At 44.1% G+C, this 23,032-nt stretch overlaps 2 protein-coding genes and 1 long non-coding RNA gene across 3 annotated transcripts in view; 2 read left to right on the top strand and 1 right to left on the bottom strand.

Annotated features, from left to right (window-relative positions):
* apc2 (APC regulator of WNT signaling pathway 2) overlaps positions 1 to 20,925 on the bottom strand; it is a 34,902-nt gene extending 13,977 nt beyond the window's left edge. The window contains exons 1-6 of the mRNA XM_065956393.1: positions 20,417 to 20,925; positions 18,794 to 18,884; positions 16,250 to 16,592; positions 15,248 to 15,356; positions 13,993 to 14,106; positions 13,639 to 13,713 (exon numbers count right to left, since the gene is read on the bottom strand). Coding sequence (XP_065812465.1) covers positions 13,639 to 13,713; positions 13,993 to 14,106; positions 15,248 to 15,356; positions 16,250 to 16,592; positions 18,794 to 18,884; positions 20,417 to 20,557 — 873 coding nt within the window. The 5' untranslated portion in view covers positions 20,558 to 20,925. The remainder of the gene's footprint in view (positions 1 to 13,638; positions 13,714 to 13,992; positions 14,107 to 15,247; positions 15,357 to 16,249; positions 16,593 to 18,793; positions 18,885 to 20,416) is intronic.
* LOC136179503 (microtubule-associated protein futsch-like) lies at positions 3,746 to 13,620 on the top strand. The gene is made up of 4 exons (XM_065956394.1): positions 3,746 to 10,182; positions 10,396 to 10,672; positions 10,754 to 10,788; positions 11,825 to 13,620. The coding sequence occupies exons 1-4, from the start codon at positions 4,419 to 4,421 to the stop codon at positions 12,382 to 12,384; spliced, it is 6,636 nt and encodes a 2,211-aa protein (XP_065812466.1). The 5' UTR covers positions 3,746 to 4,418; the 3' UTR covers positions 12,385 to 13,620.
* On the top strand, positions 13,719 to 16,401 carry LOC136179505 (uncharacterized). The gene is made up of 3 exons (XR_010666591.1): positions 13,719 to 13,892; positions 13,978 to 14,542; positions 16,264 to 16,401. It is a non-coding gene; the product is annotated as an uncharacterized lncRNA (long non-coding RNA).
* Positions 20,926 to 23,032: the final 2,107 nt, after the last annotated feature.

Below are 23,032 nucleotides of genomic sequence, written 5' to 3'. Positions count from 1 at the left end.
TTTTTAATTGATGCATGCAGTCTTTTGGGTCTGTTTTTCCAACTGTAACATACTCAAAAAAAGGAAAAATCAGAGTGATAACAGTGTGTCTCCGTCTGCAGGGAGTGACCTGACACATCAGAGTGTTTCTGTAACCGGGTTGAATTCCTGCACGCTCTGTCAGAGCTGCGTCTCCGTGTCTCTGCCACCTCGTTGTTATTCTCAGCAGAGAAAGGACGAAGCGACTCGCTCTCTTTAACTCAGACACTCTTACTCTGTGCCAACCCTGCAGCCTGGCAACAACCAATCACTGCCCGGCGCTGAGACGGTGGAACAGAGCTGGTTTCTCTGCATAGCAACGAGCTGGAGAGCGAGGAGGTGGAGGAGGAGGAGAGACTGCTACATGTTTCATCTGAAGAGTTCTACTGACCCAGAACCTTTTAGGCGTTCATTTCATTTTTTATTGATTCAACTGCCAAATTTTTTACGAGTGAAAAATAGTTGGGTCTGGAGATCTGGTGCATAAAGTGAAATGTTTACATTACACTATCACTTCAGCAGATGATTAATCGTTTGCTTACATGAGCGGAAAAAAGCAGAAAGACATGACAGATGGATGGTTGGATAGAGTATATAGCGTTCCCCCTGGCTCTATTCTCAGCCCACTGTTTTTTTGTTGTTAGAAATACCGTTTATGTTCCACTGAAATCTGTTCAGCCTGATAGAGCACCTCGTCTGCCTCGTTGATATTAATGAGACCTCTTAAGCCCAGGTGTAATTTCTTTGGTGCAGAGCCCCGTTATAAGACTCCAAAATGCCATAAATCTGCACATTAGAGATTTTTGTTTTTCGGGCTGTTTTATTGTTCAAGGCTTTAAGGTTGTATTTAATATATATATATTTTTTATCCATGTCCTGGTCATGAACATTATAGACTCACAAGTTCAGACTGTGGGAGGAAGCCGGCAATGGATCGAACCAGGCACCTTCTTGCCAGCGCCAGGGTCGTGTCCAGATGTTTTTTAACAGGGGTGGCCCATGCAGGGGTGGCATGATGTTTGTGGTCATACACATGCAAATGAATAAAAAAACAATTTAACCCTTCTATCCCCAGAATGATAAGACAGTAATACATTTGGCTGCATGTAAATCTTCTTAGCTTGATTCTTTAGGGACTCAAAAGATGTGCAATGTCACAATTTTAAGTACTTTGAAAGTTGCAAACTCTTGTGAGCTGACAAACCTCTAAAAATAAATTTAGAAGCTATCAAGTGCAATGCAGGTTCGGCGGTGTGCACCAGTTTTTGCTTGGAAATGTTTATAGTATAAGCAAAGTATTTATTTGAAACTGAAAGTACGACCATCAGCCCGTTGAAAACAGCCAGAATAGTTAGTTTGTACTGAAGTCCCGCCTCTGATTAGGCAAATAACCAATCATAGATTTGGAGTGCCAATTGGGAGCCAATCAGATTACATGGGGGGCCCATTCCACCCCTCCAGACACGCCCCTGGACAACTTAAAATCATACTTTATATGACGGATGTCTTCATGTCAGCAGCTATTTGTATGCCCTCTAATATATGTTCTTTGTTACAGATGTAATTAATAAATCATTGAATTTTTCCTTATCCTTATACAGACATTGACATTTTATTCACCGTTGTTTTCCTCCTCGGTGAGATTATCTGAATCTGTAAAAATATTATTTTTTTCCATGATTCGTCTGTTTATTCAGATCAAAGGTCGCATTAAGTTCATGCTGTTAAATAATCAATGAACCCAGCTGAGATGTTCCAATGTGTTAATTATTCATAACGCCAGACCTTACCGTTCCCCCTCCCCCGACCGATCAGCACGAAGACAACCCCAGCTGACTGATTCAGACGTTTCTTCTTGCTTCACGTTTTATTCGACGGATGTTTTTTTTGTTTTTTTATTAGTGCAGAGACTTAAACTGACACAGATTCACACAGAAGTGTTTGAGCAGCTTCTGAAACACAAACAAAAACTGAATGTGTTTCATGCAGTGATCAGTGATGCAGGCTAACAGCTCCTCTTCAGTTTATCCTCTTTTAGCACCTTATTTTGGCCTCAGTACAAACAGTCTAACGATGATGAGACGCAGTCGGAGAGAAACTGGTGAACACTGGGAGGATTTAGCAGCTATTATATAAAAGGCAGATATTTTTTTCTCAAGAGGGGGTTGAGACCAATAACAGAGCTAAAAGAGGGAGAATAGACCGTCTTCACACATGCACTCCTGAAAATATCCAGATCATTTCATTACATCATTTTTCTTTAGAGTTCAAGTTTACAAAGACCGCCCGTTAGCCGACTATTTTACGCTGTTCTCTTTCATGAACTAACATGATCTGAAATGACAATAATCATCCTTCAAACTTACAGGCTTTATATGTGATTTTTTGATCCAGCAGATGTCGCCCTTGAGCGCCCTTCTCTAGTCCCTCAATTAAACAACTTTTATACACGAGGGGAGGAGTCAGCCGACCGTCCTGGCGATGTAAACAAACTGAAGATAGGACTCTGAAAACTCTGAAAACATCACAGACAGTGGGACTCGGGTGTTACACCCATTGTAGACAGTCATGACTCACAGAGTTATTTTCAGAGGATATACTTGATTTCTACATTTAAGTATGAAAAATCGCATATTAAGCCTTTAAAGCCCAACACACCATAACACCATCGAAAAGTATCTGCAACAAAAGGTAACACTTTGCACCGAACACAACTCAAAAACTGCAGCTAACACCCAGCGAGCACGTTGTTTTGTTTTCTGCAATAAAGGAAATTACTCTCCGCACCAGCAGGTGGCGTTAGTCTGCGTGTTTGTCATTCAGAAAGACAACACACAAGCCTCAAACAGAATCAAGAGAAACCACAACCAGCTGCACTCATCAGCCAATCGTCAGCTGAGTCAGAGTGAAGAATGGAGACAAACTGGTCGAACCAGAAACACAAGCAAAACATTTTCAAAGACAGAGAGAGAGAGAGAGAGAATCTGAGATTACAGCCAAAGTGTTTAGCTGAGGATACACGTCCAGATCTTTGGGTTTTTAGTCCCTTTGTTTTGTTTTTAAATGAAAAGATTTGAGTCCAACATGGAGACTGAAGCAGCCATGAGTATGAGACTGAGACGCTGTGATTGATCTCTACAGGTCTGAACAGGACGTGACAGGTGAGACAAACGTCAGACCTGACTGTTGTTCAAAGTGACAGGTATTTAAGTCAAACATTTAGAGTCTACCGGTTGTTCTTCTGCTCATCAAGGAGACACAAAGTCAACTCTTAAATGTTATTTTTGTGTTTTGGATTCAGTTTGAAATTTGATGAGAAATCAAATCTGATGTTTTATGTCTGATATGTTTTTTAGTTTTCTTCAGCTGTTCTCACCTCTGCACTCCTGAAAAAATCTAGATCCTTTCAGGAGGAGTGCTCGTTGTCAGAATTTCAGTTCAATAAAAAAGAAAAATTCAGAAAATGAAAGGACAACAAAGCATGATATCAAGCAACTATTGACTGAAATGATAAAGGTACCTTACTATATGATCAGACATTAAGGAAACATGCTATGTTGTTGACTCCTACTAAGTGCTGGCTTCTCTGACAACAATGCAGCAGCCAGTATGTCCTCCTTCTAACTTTAGATTCTGCTCCTGAATGCTCTGGATTTGTTTGGACCAGATTTCACCTCTTAATGGATTAAATGTCAAGAACACTTCAGAGCATCAGGCTGTTGTAGGATTTAAATCCAATCATACTCATTTACAGATTATTTAAGGCGACCCCCCCACGGCCGTTTTGGAAGCTCCTCGGTTTGTCAGATATGAGAGCAGTTATCAGGTCAACAGGTGTTGCAGCGATGGAAGCGGGCAAGAGAACTGGTTCAGATAGAAGTGATTGTAGCCGACCTAAAAAGCCTCTGCATGTTTCTAATAAGCTCCACGAGCAGAAACGTGCTCAAACTAGGATCAATATTGGAGATGCTTTTGAAAAATGGAGAGAGGTTAGAACACAGAAAGGTTTACAGACCCATGCAGAGCTGGATAAACACTGAAGCTTCAGAGTCCACCACATTGTGACCTGAGTGAGCATCGACTCTAGAGAGGAGGGGGATGGGCAGCTCTCTGCAATGTTTAGAATTTAGACTGCAGTACCCATTTTAAACACTAGGGGTCAGAGTTACATACTGCTCCTTTAACTAAAACAAACAAATCCTTCAAAGCTCCACTTTCTGACAGCATAATAATTTAATGAAGTCTTCATTAAACTTTGGTCAGTCTTCTGTTTCTTTTGACCTAATTCTTTATTTATCTGATGAAACAGCTGTTCCCTGAAGTCTCATCGTATCATCGGGAGACATTGTGACGCCTGAATAAAACTCTTAGACAAACCAAGGTCTGAAAACAGACAGACGATGAGTGTTGTCAAGGAACATTCAGAGGAAAAAGAGCATAAAGAGGCCGAGGACGATGCAATCAAAGAACTCGACCCCGCAGACAAAAATGAAGAAAACATGGAGACCAAGGACGTTCTGAAGACGACTAAGAAAGACTGGAGGACGATCGGCCCACTGAGTCTTTTCAAAGAGGAAATACTGAAAGTGTTCAGAGACTCGAGTCAGACTGAAGATAGACCTGTCAGCAGCACAATGGACCTGCTGAAGGAGGACCTGAGCCAGTTCAAAGAAGACGTGACGAGTGTCTTCATGTCCACCAGGGACAAAGACAGCAAGTCTGCACATCTGAAAAGCAGTCAGTCGGCGGAGAAACCAAACAACCTGCTGAGTTCAATGAGAGACGACCTCTCGAACGTCTTCAGATTCAGTCTTTCCAAGGACAGAGACGCTGCAAAGGACGACCAAATGAAGGCTGGAAGAACCGAGGAACCCTTAAAGAGTCTGATTCCAAAAGAGAGTCCTCAAAGAACCAAGGAACCCTTAAAGAGTCTGATTCCAAAAGAGACTCCTGAAAGAGCAGAGGAAGTCTTAACAAGTCTGATTCCAAAAGAGACTCCTGAAAGAGCAGAGGAAGTCTTAAAGAGTCTGATTCCAAAAGAGACTCCTCAAAGACCAGAGGAACCTTTAAAGAGTCTGACTCCTAAAGAGACTCCTCAAAGACCAGAGGAACCTTTAAAGAGTCTGATTCCAAAAGAGACTCCTCAAAGAGCAGAGGAACCCTTAAAGAGTCTGATTCCAAAAGAGACTCCTGAAAGAGCAGAGGAAGTCTTAAAGAGTCTGATTCCAAAAGAGACTCCTCAAAGACCAGAGGAACCTTTAAAGAGTCTGACTCCTAAAGAGAGTCCTCAAAGAGCAGAGGAACCCTTAAAGAGTCTGACTCCAAAAGAGACTCAAAGACCAGAGGAACCCTTAAAGAGTCTGATCCCTAAAGAGACTCCTCAAAGAGCAGAGGAACCCTTAAAGAGTGTGACTCCAAAAGAGACTCAAAGAGCAGAGGAACCCTTAAAGAGTCTGATTCCTAAAGAGACTTCTCAAAGAGCAGAGGAACCCTTAAAGAGTCTGACTCCAAAAGAGACTCAAAGGGCAGAGGAACCTTTAAAGGGTCTGACTCCAAATGAGACTTCTCAAAGGGCAGAGGAACCCTTAAAGAGTCTGACTCCAAAAGAGACTCCTGAAAGAGCAGAGGAACCCTTAAAGAGTCTGATTCCTAAAGAGACTCCTGAAAGAGCAGAGGAAACCATAAAGAGTCTGATTCCTAAAGAGAGTCCTCAAAGAGCAGAGGAACCCTTAAAGAGTCCAATTCCAAAAGAGACAAAGACTCCTCAAAGAGCAAAGGAACCCTCAAAGAGTCTGATTCCTAAAGAGACTTCTCAAAGGGCAGAGGAACCCTTAAAGAGTCAGTCGGCTGAAAAACCAAACAACCTGCTGAGTTCCTTTAGAGAAGACCTCTCAAACGTCTTCAGATTCAGTCTTTCCAAGGACAGAAACGCTGCAAAGGATAACCAAAGGAAGGCTGGAAGAACCAAGGAACCCTTAAAGAGTCTGATTCCAAAAGAGACTCCTCAAAGACCAGAGGAACCCTTAAAGAGTCTGATTCCTAAAGAGACTTCTCAAAGGTCAGAGGAACCCTTAAAGGGTCTGACTCCAAATGAGACTCCTCAAAGACCAGAGGAACCCTTAAAGAGTCTGATTCCTAAAGAGACTTCTCAAAGGGCAGAGGAACCCTTAAAGAGTCCGATTCCTAAAGAGACTCCTCAAAGACCAGAGGAACCTTTAAAGAGTCTGACTCCTAAAGAGACTCCTGAAAGAGCAGAGGAAACCATAAAGAGTCTGATTCCTAAAGAGAGTCCTCAAAGAGCAAAGGAACCCTCAAAGAGTCTGATTCCTAAAGAGACTTCTCAAAGGGCAGAGGAACCCTTAAAGAGTCAGTCGGCTGAAAAACCAAACAACCTGCTGAGTTCCTTTAGAGAAGACCTCTCAAACGTCTTCAGATTCAGTCTTTCCAAGGACAGAAACGCTGCAAAGGATAACCAAAGGAAGGCTGGAAGAACCAAGGAACCCTTAAAGAGTCTGATTCCAAAAGAGACTTCTCAAAGGTCAGAGGAACCCTTAAAGGGTCTGACTCCAAATGAGACTCCTCAAAGACCAGAGGAACCCTTAAAGAGTCTGATTCCTAAAGAGACTTCTCAAAGGGCAGAGGAACCCTTAAAGAGTCCGATTCCTAAAGAGACTCCTCAAAGACCAGAGGAACCTTTAAAGAGTCTGACTCCTAAAGAGAGTCCTCAAAGAGCAGAGGAACCCTTAAAGAGTCTGACTCCAAAAGAGACTCAAAGACCAGAGGAACCCTTAAAGAGTCTGATTCCTAAAGAGACTCCTCAAAGAGCAGAGGAACCCTTAAAGGGTCTGACTCCAAAAGAGACTCAAAGACCAGAGGAACCCTTAAAGAGTCTGATTCCTAAAGAGACTTCTCAAAGCGCAGAGGAACCCTTAAAGAGTCTGACTCCAAAAGAGACTCAAAGGGCAGAGGAATCCTTAAAGAGTCTGATTCCAAAAGAGACTCCTCAAAGAGCAGAGGAACCCTTAAAGAGTCTGACTCCAAAAGAGACTCAAAGAGCAGAGGAACCCTTAAAGGGTCTGACTCCAAATGAGACTTCTCAAAGGGCAGAGGAACCCTTAAAGAGTCTGACTCCAAAAGAGACTCCTGAAAGAGCAGAGGAACCCTTAAAGAGTCTGATTCCAAAAGAAACTCCTGAAAGAGCAGAGGAACCCTTAAAGAGTCTGATTCCTAAAGAGACTCCTGAAAGAGCAGAGGACCCCTTAAAGAGTCTGATTCCAAAAGAGACAAAGACTCCTCAAAGAGCAAAGGAACCCTCAAAGAGTCTGATTCCTAAAGAGACTTCTCAAAGAGCAGAGGAACCCTTAAAGAGTCAGTCGGCGGAGAAACCAAACAACCTGCTGAGTTCCTTTAGAGAAGACCTCTCAAACGTCTTCAGATTCAGTCTTTCCAAGGACAGAAACGTTGCAAAGGATGACCAAAGGAAGGCTGGAAGAACCAAGGAACCCTTAAAGAGTCTGATTCCAAAAGAGACTCCTCAAAGACCAGAAGAACCCTTAAAGAGTCTGATTCCTAAAGAGACTTCTCAAAGGTCAGAGGAAGTCTTAAAGAGTCTGATTCCAAAAGAGACTCCTCAAAGACCAGAGGAACCCTTAAAGAGTCTGACTCCAAAAGAGACTCAAAGAGCAGAGGAACCCTTAAAGGGTCTGACTCCAAATGAGACTTCTCAAAGGGCAGAGGAACCCTTAAAGAGTCCGATTCCTAAAGAGACTCCTCAAAGAGCAGAGGACCCCTTAAAGAGTCTGATTCCAAAAGAGACTCCTGAAAGAGCAGAGGAACCCTTAAAGAGTCTGATTCCTAAAGAGACTCCTGAAAGAGCAGAGGAAACAATAAAGAGTCTGATTCCTAAAGAGAGTCCTCAAAGAGCAGAGGAACCCTTAAAGAGTCAGTCGGCTGAAAAACCAAACAACCTGCTGAGTTCCTTTAGAGAAGACCTCTCAAACGTCTTCAGATTCAGTCTTTCCAAGGACAGAAACGCTGCAAAGGATAACCAAAGGAAGGCTGGAAGAACCAAGGAACCCTTAAAGAGTCTGATTCCAAAAGAGACTTCTCAAAGGTCAGAGGAACCCTTAAAGGGTCTGACTCCAAATGAGACTCCTCAAAGACCAGAGGAACCCTTAAAGAGTCTGATTCCTAAAGAGACTTCTCAAAGGGCAGAGGAACCCTTAAAGAGTCCGATTCCTAAAGAGACTCCTCAAAGACCAGAGGAACCTTTAAAGAGTCTGACTCCTAAAGAGAGTCCTCAAAGAGCAGAGGAACCCTTAAAGAGTCTGACTCCAAAAGAGACTCAAAGACCAGAGGAACCCTTAAAGAGTCTGATTCCTAAAGAGACTCCTCAAAGAGCAGAGGAACCCTTAAAGGGTCTGACTCCAAAAGAGACTCAAAGACCAGAGGAACCCTTAAAGAGTCTGATTCCTAAAGAGACTTCTCAAAGCGCAGAGGAACCCTTAAAGAGTCTGACTCCAAAAGAGACTCAAAGGGCAGAGGAATCCTTAAAGAGTCTGATTCCAAAAGAGACTCCTCAAAGAGCAGAGGAACCCTTAAAGAGTCTGACTCCAAAAGAGACTCAAAGAGCAGAGGAACCCTTAAAGGGTCTGACTCCAAATGAGACTTCTCAAAGGGCAGAGGAACCCTTAAAGAGTCTGACTCCAAAAGAGACTCCTGAAAGAGCAGAGGAACCCTTAAAGAGTCTGATTCCAAAAGAAACTCCTGAAAGAGCAGAGGAACCCTTAAAGAGTCTGATTCCTAAAGAGACTCCTGAAAGAGCAGAGGACCCCTTAAAGAGTCTGATTCCAAAAGAGACAAAGACTCCTCAAAGAGCAAAGGAACCCTCAAAGAGTCTGATTCCTAAAGAGACTTCTCAAAGAGCAGAGGAACCCTTAAAGAGTCAGTCGGCGGAGAAACCAAACAACCTGCTGAGTTCCTTTAGAGAAGACCTCTCAAACGTCTTCAGATTCAGTCTTTCCAAGGACAGAAACGTTGCAAAGGATGACCAAAGGAAGGCTGGAAGAACCAAGGAACCCTTAAAGAGTCTGATTCCAAAAGAGACTCCTCAAAGACCAGAAGAACCCTTAAAGAGTCTGATTCCTAAAGAGACTTCTCAAAGGTCAGAGGAAGTCTTAAAGAGTCTGATTCCAAAAGAGACTCCTCAAAGACCAGAGGAACCCTTAAAGAGTCTGACTCCAAAAGAGACTCAAAGAGCAGAGGAACCCTTAAAGGGTTTGACTCCAAATGAGACTTCTCAAAGGGCAGAGGAACCCTTAAAGAGTCCGATTCCTAAAGAGACTCCTCAAAGAGCAGAGGACCCCTTAAAGAGTCTGATTCCAAAAGAGACTCCTGAAAGAGCAGAGGAACCCTTAAAGAGTCTGATTCCTAAAGAGACTCCTGAAAGAGCAGAGGAAACAATAAAGAGTCTGATTCCTAAAGAGAGTCCTCAAAGAGCAGAGGAACCCTTAAAGAGTCCAATTCCAAAAGAGACAAAGACTCCTCAAAGCGCAAAGGAACCCTCAAAGAGTCTGATTCCTAAAGAGACTTCTCAAAGGGCAGAGGAACCCTTAAAGAGTCAGTCGGCGGAGAAACCAAACAACCTGCTGAGTTCCTTTAGAGAAGACCTCTCAAACGTCTTCAGATTCAGTCTTTCCAAGGACAGAGACGCTGCAAAGGATGGCCAAAGGAAGGCTGGAAGACCAGAGGAACCCTTAAAGAGTCTGATTCCAAAAGAGAGTCCTCAAAGAACCGAGGAACCCTTAAAGAGTCTGATTCCAAAAGAGACTCCTGAAAGAGCAGAGGAACCCTTAAAGAGTCTGATTCCAAAAGAGACTCCTGAAAGAGCAGAGGAACCCTTAAAGAGTCTGATTCCAAAAGAGATTCCTCAAAGAGCAGAGGACGGTCAGGGAGGGAAAGAGACACTTTCAGAGCTCAGGGAGGAACTAACAGACAACGATGGATTCAGCGGAAATCTCTCAGAGACGGTCGACAACGAGTCAATCGGCAACATGAAAGAAAAGACGAACGAACCAGAGGACAGCGAAGTGGACGTGAGCGTCTCAGAGGAGAAAACTGAAAGTCTGTCAGAAACACGAGGAAGTGAGGAGGTGATTCCTTCAGGTAGGCGTGATCAGTTTGAATTCCAAAATCATATTTATTTATCTGGTGGAAATTCAGGGTTAGACTTTTAATGTACAGAGATAATAAATCCGTCCACACATAGACTTCATTGCAGTAAGTTCTGTTTCATCAGCCAGTGGAGAGCCCCCTGCTGGCCAGTAGAAAGAATGCAGGTTTTAGGTTGGTCTCAGCTTATTAACAGTCTTTCTCCAGATATCCAGCCGACAGCGGAGCAGAGATGTGAGATCGAAGAGAGAAGCGACGACTTCTCGGTGGTGTCAGAAGAAGAAGAGATGACAAACGGGAAGGAGGCAGAAGAAGAAAGAGGTGAGGAAGAACAAAAGAAAGAAGAAGAAGAAGAAGACAAAGAGGAAGTAGAACAAGAGGAAGAAGGTGAAGAAGACGTAGAATCACCACCGGAGACTCTTCTGTCTCTGTCGTCTGTGATCAGTCTCTTCAACCTAAGAGACCAAACCAAAGACGACACGAGGTGAGTCGACACGCAGAACGACTCTGCTGCGTCCAAAACATCTGCTTCAACCTGTTTCTAACTTCATCCTGTTCTTTGCAGGGCTCATGAAGTCGACATGTGGTCTGTGAAAAACTGTAAGTTTTATAAATTTTGAATCTTTTCTACATTTCGTCCTTCTTTGTCTGTAATGAACGTACATTATCGTCTGCATAGAGTTCAACTTATGCTCACTAGTTACGCCATCCTGGCCTCTCGGCTTTGGAACGACCTCTGAAATCACCTCTTAAAGGTCCCATATTATGCTTTTTCTGGTTTTGTATGCCCTTTAGTGTGTTTTCCAAGTGTCCTGTGCATGTTTAGGCACATCTATTTGCAAAAATTCAAGGTCTGCGGAAACGCGGCTTCTCCTACCTCCTCCTGTTAGCTGTAGCATTAGCCGCATGTAATGCTCGGTTCAAGCCCCCCTCGATAAAAATTTGTCAGTCCGACGTCATTGTCAGTGTGAGATCACTTGTCTAAGTCCATTGGCTCGTTGTGGCAAGCCCTGCAGCTCATTTTGAAATTTCCGAGACGCGTGCTGAGCAACTGACCAATAACGACAGAGCGGATCGGCAGACCAATCAGAGCAGACTTGGCCCACGTGGGGCTCTGCAGTGTGGGCTCAGCAGAGTGTAGCTGACGGACTCAGAGCGGAGAGGGAGCAAGGAGGAGCAGTACATGAAAACAGACACTTTTTTTGAGCTATTGTGAACGTACAAAAGTAGGAACATAGATTAAATATACGAACCCCAAAAAGGGCAGAATATGGGCTCTTTAAAGCTCGATTTTATACACTTAATACACTCTCTCGACTGATGTTGTCTTCTTATTCTTCTAATGACCTTAAATGCCCAATGTCCTCCATTTTTATTTCTTTTATTACCTTTTATCGCGTTTATGGCTTTTTTTCTGTTTTTATAAAGTCTGTTTTGCTTCTAATTGTTTTACTGCTTTTCTCTCTTTTTAAAGTTTTTAGTTCTTTAAATTGCTTTTACAGATTTTTTTGCTTGTATCATTTTTTAATGCCTTATTGCTTTATCTCACCCAAAGCGCTGAGTATACTCGTTTTAACTTCACATCAGCCATGTGTATCAGAGCTCAGTCAGCTGACCTTTCCTTTCTGTCTCACAGTCGCCTGCTATTTGACCTTTGACCCAAACACTGCTAACTCAGAGCTCCATCTGACGGACGGAAACAGGAAGGTGACCCGAGTGTGGTCGGACCATCGACCCTCGAACCACCCGGACCAGTTCGAGCGCTGTCCCCAGGTCCTGTGCAGGGAGGGGCTGCTGGACTCGGTGTACTGGGAGGTGGAGTGGAGCGGGGGGGCAGATATCGGCGTCGCCTACAACAACATCAGCAGGGATGGAGACTCGGCAAGCTGCCTGCTGGGACACAATGAGGGCTCCTGGAGTCTGGAGTGTTCGGAGGGAAGCTACACGCCGTGTCACGATAACAAGAGGTTCAAGTCGTCCTCGCCACAACCCTTCACACGCAGAGTCGGGGTTCACCTCGACTGGTCTGCAGGGGCTCTGTCTTTCTACTGCGTCTCTAAGGACACCATGGTCCACCTGCACACCTTCACCTCCAGCTTCCATGAGCCTCTGTACCCGGCTTTCTGGGTCTGGACCTATGACGGCTCAGTGGCGCTGAGTCAGGTGGAGCTAGACTGGGAACGAATGCTGCAGTGAACCAGGAGCAGCAGGTTCAGCCCCGGGGTTGGGTCAGAGGTCAAAACTGGAGGTATGACCCCGTCTAAGAAGCACTGACCTACAGTTAGGGTGTGGTGGGTGAAGAAGGCGGGTCATAGATGAGCAGAACGATGGTGGAAGTTTATGGTTAGCAGCCATGTTAGCATTTCAGACCCTGTGAGGGGTGTACTATTCAATCCAGCCAATGTCTTCCAAAAACATTTAGTCAAAGCTAAAGTTTAGCGCTGAAAGCACCAAAAAAACAGAGTGAAACGAAGATCTTGAATAAAGAAAGGTCGCTAAGTGACTGATTGAAAGCTTAGTTTCCATCATCAGACAAACAAGTTGAAACTGTTTGATATAAATGATGATGATAACTGATGAAACATTTCACTTCCTTCTGTCTCCACACTGTGTGCAAACCCCTTCCTGGTTTCATAGTTTAGACTCTGATGGTCGAACTTCCATAAAAATGGACTGAAGCGTTAAGAGTCACCGTACAGATCCACTGGTGATAGTGTCTCAACGCTTTCTAGTCATTACCTATGGAGAGCTGGAGAGAATGAGTCCAGGGACCGCCCGGACTAGCCCCGTGTTTATCCAATCAGGTGCATTCATTGAGGCTACTTCACCTATTGCAACACCTGCGGTGAAAAACTGGGCTATCGAGATTGGGTGGAGAGGTCCATAAGGAAATCAGAACAAGCCCGTCAAGCGGCGAGTTCAGTGCTCCAGCGTCCCTCCAGTGTCCCTGCCTGAAGCAAAGGAGCCGTAACGCTCCTCTGGCTTCATCTTAAAAGCCTCCCGTGGACAGGTGCTAGCATTTTGCTAAAAACAATAAGAGCAGTGCATCTGGGACTTGTGCATGGTTAAATGTTACAGCACCAATGTTACTATGTCAAATAAATAAATCGATTTTCCCTTCAGCGCTGCTCAGGTACAAGATCACATTACACCTCCTAATACAAACAATCCTCACCTGGACGGGAACACATGGGTCACATTGGGTCTCGTTTGCTGTTTCATGAATCTCTATAATTCCACCTTAAGAGCTAAAACTGTCGAAAACTCGCCTGCAGCAAAGAGACTGAACTCACAGCACGATGTTTCTGCAGCGGGGCGCGATCGTTTATGAACCTGCCTTTATAGAATCTGCCAACAGACTCTGCAGCTGTGTGTGTGTGTGTGTGTGTGTGTGTGTGTGTGTGTGTGTGTGTGTGTGTGTGTGTGTGTGTGTCAATGTAAATGTCTGACCTGTAGCTGGCTCTCCTGACTCCCTCGGGCCTCATGCAGCTCCTTCTCCAGCTGCTCCAGACGAGAAACACGCATCTGAAACACACACACACACACACACACACACACACACACACACACACACACACACACACACACACACACACACACACACACACACACACACACACACACACACACACACACACACACACATGGTTCAGACACCTCCAGATGTGTTCTGCCTCCATCGACCAGCTGGCCGTGTAAACAATGTAAATAACTACAATACTCATATACTCTATCCAATCAGGTTTTAAGAAGTTTAATGAATTTCGGTGTAAATAATCGTCCAATCAGGAGCCTCCGTCTCACCTGGGTCCTCTGAACGACCTCGTCGCTGGTGCCAAAGCGCTCCTCCATCACGGACTGAACCTGCTGAGCCTCAAACTCCAGCTGCTGTCGGATCAGATCCATCTGCAGAGAGAACTGCAGCACACACACACACATACACACACACACACAGAGGTTAGAATATGTCGGCTAACAATCTCCTACAATCTGAGATGAAATCATAAAGTAACCTCCAGCCACGACCCATAATGCACTGCTTTCTATGGGAGGTTTAAGTTAACTGTCATCACAGCAGAGTTTGTTTAAACCGGTTATAAATCTGTTCATTAAAGTGAAACACATTTTTCACCAACACAGCTGTCTGCATCTCAGGGATCAGCGTCTTTTTGTTTGTTTTTAATCTTTGCATTTTGTTTTGCTTTTTTCTCAGTTGTTATTTAAAGGTCACATATCCTCCTCCTCTTCTCAGAGCTCCTCTTCAATATGTGTGTGAGCAGTGTTTGACCACGCCCCCTCTCTGGAAGGGCTTGGGTGTACTCGGTCTTTCTCGCTCCATGTCCTATTGTTTACGGTAAGAAGACAGACTCAGAGGGCAGAACAAACACCTAGCTGTGGGAGTGTCACCCACCTGGGGGAGGGGCTACTGCCAGGTCTGCAGGCTGCTTTACAAAGTAACATCAAATTATTGATTTTATTAATTTGTTTAAACATCCAAATTTTTGTAAATTTAAAATGTTATATTCGTTCCCCGTCTTTGCTGTGCAACAGTTCTGTTGGAAAACACTTAAAGGCTCGTCTCATGTTGACGCCTTTTCAAAATAAAGGTAGGCTCAGTTCCTAGACTGAAGTTAATAAGAGCCCTATCTGTGGAAGTTTTATGGTATATACACAAAAATGAAAACAAACGAGTCTCAGGAAGGGAAAAGTTTGGACCCTAACCTGTGGTGGAAAAAAATGCAATGTGCAAAAAAGAAAAATCTGATGATGATTCAAAACAAAACTCCTACATGCGATGTCTTTTTAACTTTTTAACTACATGTTTAGGCTGTTTAATAACCACTCCAGATTCAAAGATTTTGCTGGTAATTATTTGATGGTTCAGGCCTCACAGAGTTAAATAGTTCAGACAGGAAGTGTATGTTATCAGAACGATGACATCATATATGGGGAATAAATGTCACTAAGTTACAGTAAAATGAACAATTTGATGATCCTGCAAGAAACGGTGCATGTAACTCGGACATGGATGTGTATAGTGTCTAAAGTCTGATCTCACCGTGTCAATGCGAGGAAGCTGAGCCAGACGCTGTGACAGCCCATCCAGCTGGCTGAAGTACCAGCAGCGCTCCCTCTCCTCACGGTCGATCTCTCCCAGCAGGAGGTTCCTGCAGACAGACACACACACACACACACACACACACACAGTTAGCATCACGGCTAACAGCTCTGTGGGCAGCCAATCACAGGCTTCGTCTCACGCTATCACACCAACAAAACAAACTCCTGAAATCAGAGGAAGCTATAAGGGTAATGCTCAGAGGGAATGAAGGACAGAGGATTTCATTATCTGCTCTTTTATCGCTCAAGAGGAGAATCTGTGGGGGACAGTTTAGTGTCAGTGCAGGGTTTAAAGAGACAGCATTAAAACAGCTGGAAGGAAATGTACGAGCCTGTGTTTGTATATTAAATAAACTTGCCTGTATTGTTTGTTGTTTGCAGTATTTGTTCGTCAGGTCTTGCTGAGTTTGTAATGTTATTTTCCTTCATTTAGAGAACGTTGATCTCTCAATTCTCCACCTGATGTAATGCAGTTTTTAAATATCAAACAATTAAAGGAGCAGTATGTACCTCTGACCCCTAGTGTTTAAAATGGGTACTGCAGTCTAAATTAAAAAAAATCATAGAGAGCTGTCTCCCCCCCTCCCCCCCTCCTCTGTAGAGTGGATGCTCACTCAGGTCACCATGTGGTGGACTCTGAAGCTTCAGTGTTTATCCAGCTCTGCATGGGTCTGTAAACCTTTCTGTGTTCTAACCTCTCTCCATTTTTCAAAAGTATCTCCAATATTGATCCTAGTTTGAGCACGTTTCTGCTCGTGGAGCTTATTAGAAACATGCAGAGGCTTTTTAGGTCGGGTACAATCACTTCTATCTGAACCACTTCTCTTGACCGCTTCCATCACTGCAACACCTGTTGACCTAATAACTGCTCTCATATCTGACAAACCGAGGGGCCTGATAGTTGATCTTCTAAATAATAGTTTGAACAACATTGACTGACCTCTCCTTGTACAGCTCCTCCAGGTGGTGGTCGCTCAGTCGTCCATCCGCCCCGCTGATCACAGCCGTTTTGGGCGGGGCTCCGTCCAGGAAGTGATGTGGCAGCATGACAGCGGCAGCCTCTCCCCCGGATGCTGAACTCAGACGAGACGACGCTCTGAGAGGACTCCTCGCTCTGCTTGCCGAGGAGGAGGAGCAGGAGGGAGGAGGCAGAGCAAGACGATCATCAAAGTCCCCTCCTCCAATCCCAGATGGCCCCGCCCCTCCGAGGCTACCCGCCAACAGGCGCAGGTTATGGGGTTGATGTTTGAGTTCGTAGTAGTTTGTGAGGTCCATGTGGAGCTCTGGTGATCAATAATCATGAGATCAATATTTAGAGAATAGTCAAATAAACAACCAATCAAAATAAATCATTTATCCATCCAACATGCAACAGCTCATCCATCCTTTACATCCTTCATTCATTTGTCCATCCATCATCCTTCCACCAAACCGTCTATCTATCCAGGAACTCATTCAACCACCCGTCCCTGAAACCACCCATCATGAACCAACTCATCCAACCATTACATCCATCCACGAATTAGCCCATCTACCAATCTGTCCACCCATCCAACAGTTCATCCATCCAGCCTCCAATTCTTAAACAATCAATCCATCTATTATCAACCCATCCATCCATCATAAACCAACTCGATCATCCAATAATCGATCATCTATCAATCCATCCATCATCAAATCCATCCAACCGTTTCACCATACATAAATACACCCTTCCATCCATCCAACAGGTCATCCATCCCACCACTAATATTCATCCATCATCCTTGCATCCTCCATTTAAAGTATTCCAACTCATCCATCCAACAAATGGTTAATCCATCTAACAAAATTATCCATCCATCAGTCCATCCATCATTCAATCCATCAGTCCATCCATCCATCATCAATCAGTTCATCCATCCATCAATCCATCCTCTATATTTTTTTAAATGTAATCCACCCATCATGAACCAACTCATCCAACCATTCAACAACCCATCAATCCATCCATCCATCCATCAATCCATCCATCCATCCATCAGTCCATCCATCATTCAATCCATCAGTCCATCCATCCATCCATCAATCCATCCATCTATCAGTCCATCCATCAGTCCATCCATCCATCTATCAGTCCATCCATCATCAATCAGTCCATCCATCTATCAGTCCATCCATCAGTCCATCCATCATTCAATCCATCAGTCCATCCATCCATCCATCCATCAATCCATCCATCCATCCATCCATCCATCAATCCATCCATCCATCCATCAGTCCATCCATCCATCCATCAGTCCATCCATCCATCCATCCATCCATCCATCCATCCTCTATATTTTTTTTATTTAATCCACCCATCATGAACCAACTCATCCATCTATCAGTCCATCCATCATTCAATCCATCCATCCATCCATCCATCCATCCATCCATCCATCCATCCATCAATCCATCCTCTATATTTTTTTTAATGTAATCCACCCATCATGAACCAACTCATCCAACCATTCAACAACCCATCAATCCATCCATCCATCCATCAGTCCATCCATCCATCCATCCATCATTCAATCCATCCATCCATCCATCCATCCATCATCCATCCATCAGTCCATCCATCAATCCATCCATCATTCAATCCATCCATCCATCCATCCATCCATCCATCCATCCATCCATCCATCCATCAATCCATCCTCTATATTTTTTTTAATGTAATCCACCCATCATGAACCAACTCATCCAACCATTCAACAACCCATCAATCCATCCATCCATCAATCCATCCATCCATCCATCCATCCATCATCCATCCATCAGTCCATCCATCAATCCATCCATCCATCCATCCATCATCCATCCATCAGTCCATCCATCAATCCATCCATCATTCAATCCATCCATCCATCCATCCATCCATCCATCCATCCATCCATCCATCCATCAATCCATCCTCTATATTTTTTTTAATGTAATCCACCCATCATGAACCAACTCATCCAACCATTCAACAACCCATCAGTCCATCCATCCATCCATCAGTCCATCCATCCATCCATCCATCCATCAATCCATCCATCCATCCATCCATCAGTCCATCCATCCATCCATCAGTCCATCCATCCATCCATCCATCCTCTATATTTTTTTTAATTTAATCCACCCATCATGAACCAACTCATCCAACCATCAGTCCATCCATCTCCTCTTTCCATTTTCTCGCTGACAGAGTCGTTCTCTGCAGTCACCGCCGCTGTTCATCTCAGTTTGTGTTCATTGAATTTCAGTCCAGACAAACTTAACGACATTAACGAGTTCTCTGATTGGATTGAGTCTTAATGAGGCGGAGCAGCTGCAGCCAATCAGGTTAGCTGATTGAGTCGATTCATTTCAGTGTGGATGATGATTGGTCCCATGCCGAGGCTCAGAGGACAGAAACCTACAACAAGAACTATCATACATAAATCTCCTCCATAGTCCAGCTGTGACAGATTCTGACCTTTGAGTTGGTGCAGCACGTCGCTCCGCCCGGACGAGGCCAGAGTTCCCGCCTCTTGCTCCAGTTTACTCTGCAGCTGCTTCAGCACCTCCTGCAGCAACGAGAGGAGCAGCAAGCAGCGAGTCAGACAAACACACATTAAAACCAAAACAGACGACAGAACAGAGAGGGGAAGACTTCACGGTCACTCTGTTGTTCTTTGATTGGAGTTAGATTGATTTAAAGATTCTCCTATGAGGTGATGACAGGTGTGTCCAATCAGACTCAAAGCTGATCGTTTGCTCTTACTCACATTGTTCCCTTTTTTCTAGATCCTTGCTTGTGTTGTTCTTACTCTCTGATGTACGTCGCTTTGGATAAAAGAGTCTGATAAGTGAATTGTAGAATTGTAGAATGTTTAAGAGGCTTAAGTCCTTGAGAGCGGGCAGCCCGTGTTTGAGTCCGACCTGTGGCTCCTTCCTTGCATGTCATTCCCTGCTCTCTCTCTCTCTCTCTCTCTCTCTCTCTCTCTCTCTCTCTCTCTCTCTCTCCCTGATTTCTGACTCTATCTTCTGTCCTGTCTCTCCAAATAATAGACTGAGTGTACGTTTGACCCCATTTTATTTGAAGATGATCTGAAGCTCATCACGCTCTGAATGTTGAAGATAAAATGACTTAAATGGTCGGTTTTCTTTTTTTAACACCGCACAGAATATATCGATTAAAGCAACGTTAAACATCGTGGACCAAACAAAACGTCAGGAGCATTTAGATCCAGATTCCATAAAAGATTAAACATCCAGGAAGCAGGTCTAATCCTCGAGCAGCAGAGATGATTTTATCCCAGACTTTAAAAAAGAAGGACAGATATTCCTCAACGTGCAGACGTGACGCTCCAGACTGATGACAAAAATAATAAGTGTGTTTCATCTTCGTCCTCCTGCAGACAGACTCACCTGCTGCAGGTGAAACATGTCCAGCTGCTGCTAGCGTTAGCGCTCCTCTCTGATCTGTCTGTGTCAGAAAACTGGCTGAGCTCGGTCGGATAATCCAGCTGCTGTCAGCATCTGGCCACGTGAGCGTGTGTGTGTGTGTGTGTGTGTGTGTGTGTGTGTGTGTGTGTGTGTGTGTGTGTTTATGTGTGTGTAGCTGACAGGATTTATGTCAGCAGGCTTTGGGTCTCAGCCTGATTTCACAGGTTTCTTTCTTTAGCTCTCTCCGTGTTATTAGAGTGTGATGTAGACGATTCTACAGTTTAAAGAGACTTCACTTGTGTTTTTGATGTTGTTGATGTCAAATCAGTGTCTGCTGTTGTTGTTGATGTTGTTGGAAGTCAGTGTTGCTGTTACTGTTGTTGATGTGCAATCAGTGTAATTTTTGTTGTTTTTGTTGTTGTTGTCTTAGTCGGCTGTGCGTGTTGCTACTAGTGTTGTTGATGTGTAATCAGTGTTGTTGTTGTTGTAGTTGTTGTTGCTGTAACTGTTGCAACTAGTGTTGTTGATGTGTAATCAGTGTTGTTGTTGTTGTAGTTGTTGTTGCTGTAACTTGCTACTAGTGTTGTTGATGTGTAAGCAGTGTTGTTGTTGTTGTAGTTGTTGTTGTTATTGTTGTTGTTGTTGTAACTGTTGCTGTGCAGCGTCTAACCTTCATGCCGGTGGTCTCAGTCTCCAGTTTGGACAGGTGGTTGGAGTTGTCCTCCAGCTCCCTCCTCAGGTGGGAGTTCTCCTTGCGGAGTGCCTCCACCTGGTGGGCCAGCTGGTCATAGGAAGCCACAGCGTTGGCCATCTTTACTCTGTAGAGCGCCACCTGCAGGAGGAGGAGGAGGAGTGTTATTAGAACATCATGAGACTCTTCAACAAACTGAAATCACAACGCTGCAGATACATAACAAATCTATATTTGAACTTTGAGACAAACGATTCATCACATTTTAAAGATCGTTCGAGTCTGTTTTTTACAAACTGATGAAAAGACATAAAAAGAAGATCATGAGGAGTTTTTATTAACAGGTGTAAACACAAGGTGAGCAGTGACTGTTAATGCAGGAAAACACCTGAAGGCACCACAAGGAACAACTTAACCATGTCAAAACACAATGCATCCATTGGTCTAAATCTATCATCCATCTATCCACCCAACTGTACATCCATCCATCCCCTCACCATCCCATCCATCCACCCAACTGTACATCCATCCATCCCCTCACCATCCCATCCATCCATCCAACCATCCATCCATCCATCCAACCATCCATCCATCCAACCATCCATCCATCCAACCATCCATCCATCCAACCATCCATCCATCCTCTCACCATCCCATCCATCCATCCAACCATCCATCCATCCTCTCACCATCCCATCCATCCATCCAACCATCCAACCATCCATCCATCTGGATATTCATGCTTCTAAAGTTTTCCATTCATATAGCAATCCATCTATTGTAACTGTACATCCATCCATCCATCCAATCTCTATCATCCATTCTGTAAACTATCTTTTATCCACCCAATATCTTTTCAACCATCCGACCATCTGAATATTGATCCCTCCATCCATCCATCACGATCAGGCAATGCATCTGTCAGTCTTATCCCATCCATTCATCCAACCCCTGGTTTTGTCGTGCACCCTGTGTACAGAGGTCATCGTCCTCATCGCGCTGACCTCGGCCCTTTGGTACAAATCGTCCCCCCACTCTCTCCTCCAAACACTTCCTGTCTCTCTTCAGCTATCCTATCCAATAAAGACAACAGGGCCTAAAAATAAAATAAAATCCCTTTGACCAGAACTCTACAAACGTTAAGACTATCAGTGCAAAGATGACAAGAATGATTGACAGAAGAAGTGATGACTGACCACAAACAGAGATGAGAGAGGCTCAAGTTTCACAGAAAATATGTTCCATCAAATCCCTCAAAGAAAAGATACAAACAGTTTTTATCTGCCTGGCTTGTTGTGTCCACCGCCCTCGTTATGTTCAGAACAAGATGTCTTCCTCCTCCTCCTCCTCCTCCTCCTCCTCCTGACTGCAGATGTCTAACAGAGACTCTGATCATCTGTCCCTTCAGGTTCAGTCCTCCATGTTTTTTTCCTGATCTGTTAGATAACATGTTATCTAAATCTCTCCTGTGGCTGTTTCCAGCCTCCACTCAGCTTCAGCAGATCCTGAATCAGTCTGTTGACACATCACAGTTTCCACTCATCACTACGACTCGACTGTTTGTCCACACCTCAGACTCTTTAGCCTGGGGTAACTTGTTCTGATTTAATGAACACACATGAATGTTGCTTAATAACTTCATTGATCAGCAGCAGTGGCTCCTGTACGATCCAGACACACCCCGAGGTCACTGGATGATGTTCTTTAACCGTTTGGACCAGAAGCACATGGGAGGTCTCTTTTGAACACCAACACTTGGCTGTGTTGAACTTCTTCCATAAATCATTCAAACATGCGTACGACTTCTAAAAATCTGTGGCGTAGCCAGACTTGACTCGATCGGGGCGGCTGAACCGGGCCGCTGACTTCAGAGCTGAAGTGTTATGACTGCACACATTCACACAACTGAGAAGCATGCGTTAACTACGGTGGCTGGGAAGTGCAAAACACTTTTACAAAATATGAAAAATGTTTTCAAGCCCTGAGACAAAGGAACAAACGACAGAATCTTAACAGAAGCAAATGTACCAAATGCAGGAAGTGACCCGGAAGTGCACATCTGGTCCTCATCTGTGTCTGAGAGACAAAACTGACTCGTCTGGCTCAAATGAGTTCCACAAAACGGGCAAAACATCTTTGTGTCCACACATCGCCAAGTCTTTCTGCTAAAACACAAAATGACCTCTCACTTCCGGGTCACTTCCTGCCATTTGTTCATTCCCTTTCCATCAAGATTCTGTAGTTTGTGAATTTGTCTCAGCGCTTGTAAACGTTTTTTACGCTTTGTAATTTTGTTTTGCACTTCCCAGCCACCGTAGTTAACCCTTTCTATGATTCTCTATTCTCTTGATTTCCCTGAATGCATCACGACTTTTTAATCCCATCTATTAATCAGTCTGATGTTTAATGATGAGTCTCATGTATGACTTGTTGTTTCTACATCCTGGTACTTTTACTCTCACTGATGACTACTTGTCTCTTTATCGAGTCCTGCGGCTAAAACATTAAACAGGAAATGAGCTGATAAACGATCAATACATGAAACCTCGATGAGGTCGTTACTGTGGGCTCAGAGCTGCACATGCTCAGTGCGTC

Source organism: Labrus bergylta, chromosome 6 (genome assembly GCF_963930695.1).
Source record: "Labrus bergylta chromosome 6, fLabBer1.1, whole genome shotgun sequence".
NCBI classification, from domain to species: domain Eukaryota; kingdom Metazoa; phylum Chordata; class Actinopteri; order Labriformes; family Labridae; genus Labrus; species Labrus bergylta.
The sequence above is the reverse complement of the archived record's forward strand: the minus strand, read 5'-3'. Positions and strand labels throughout refer to the sequence as shown.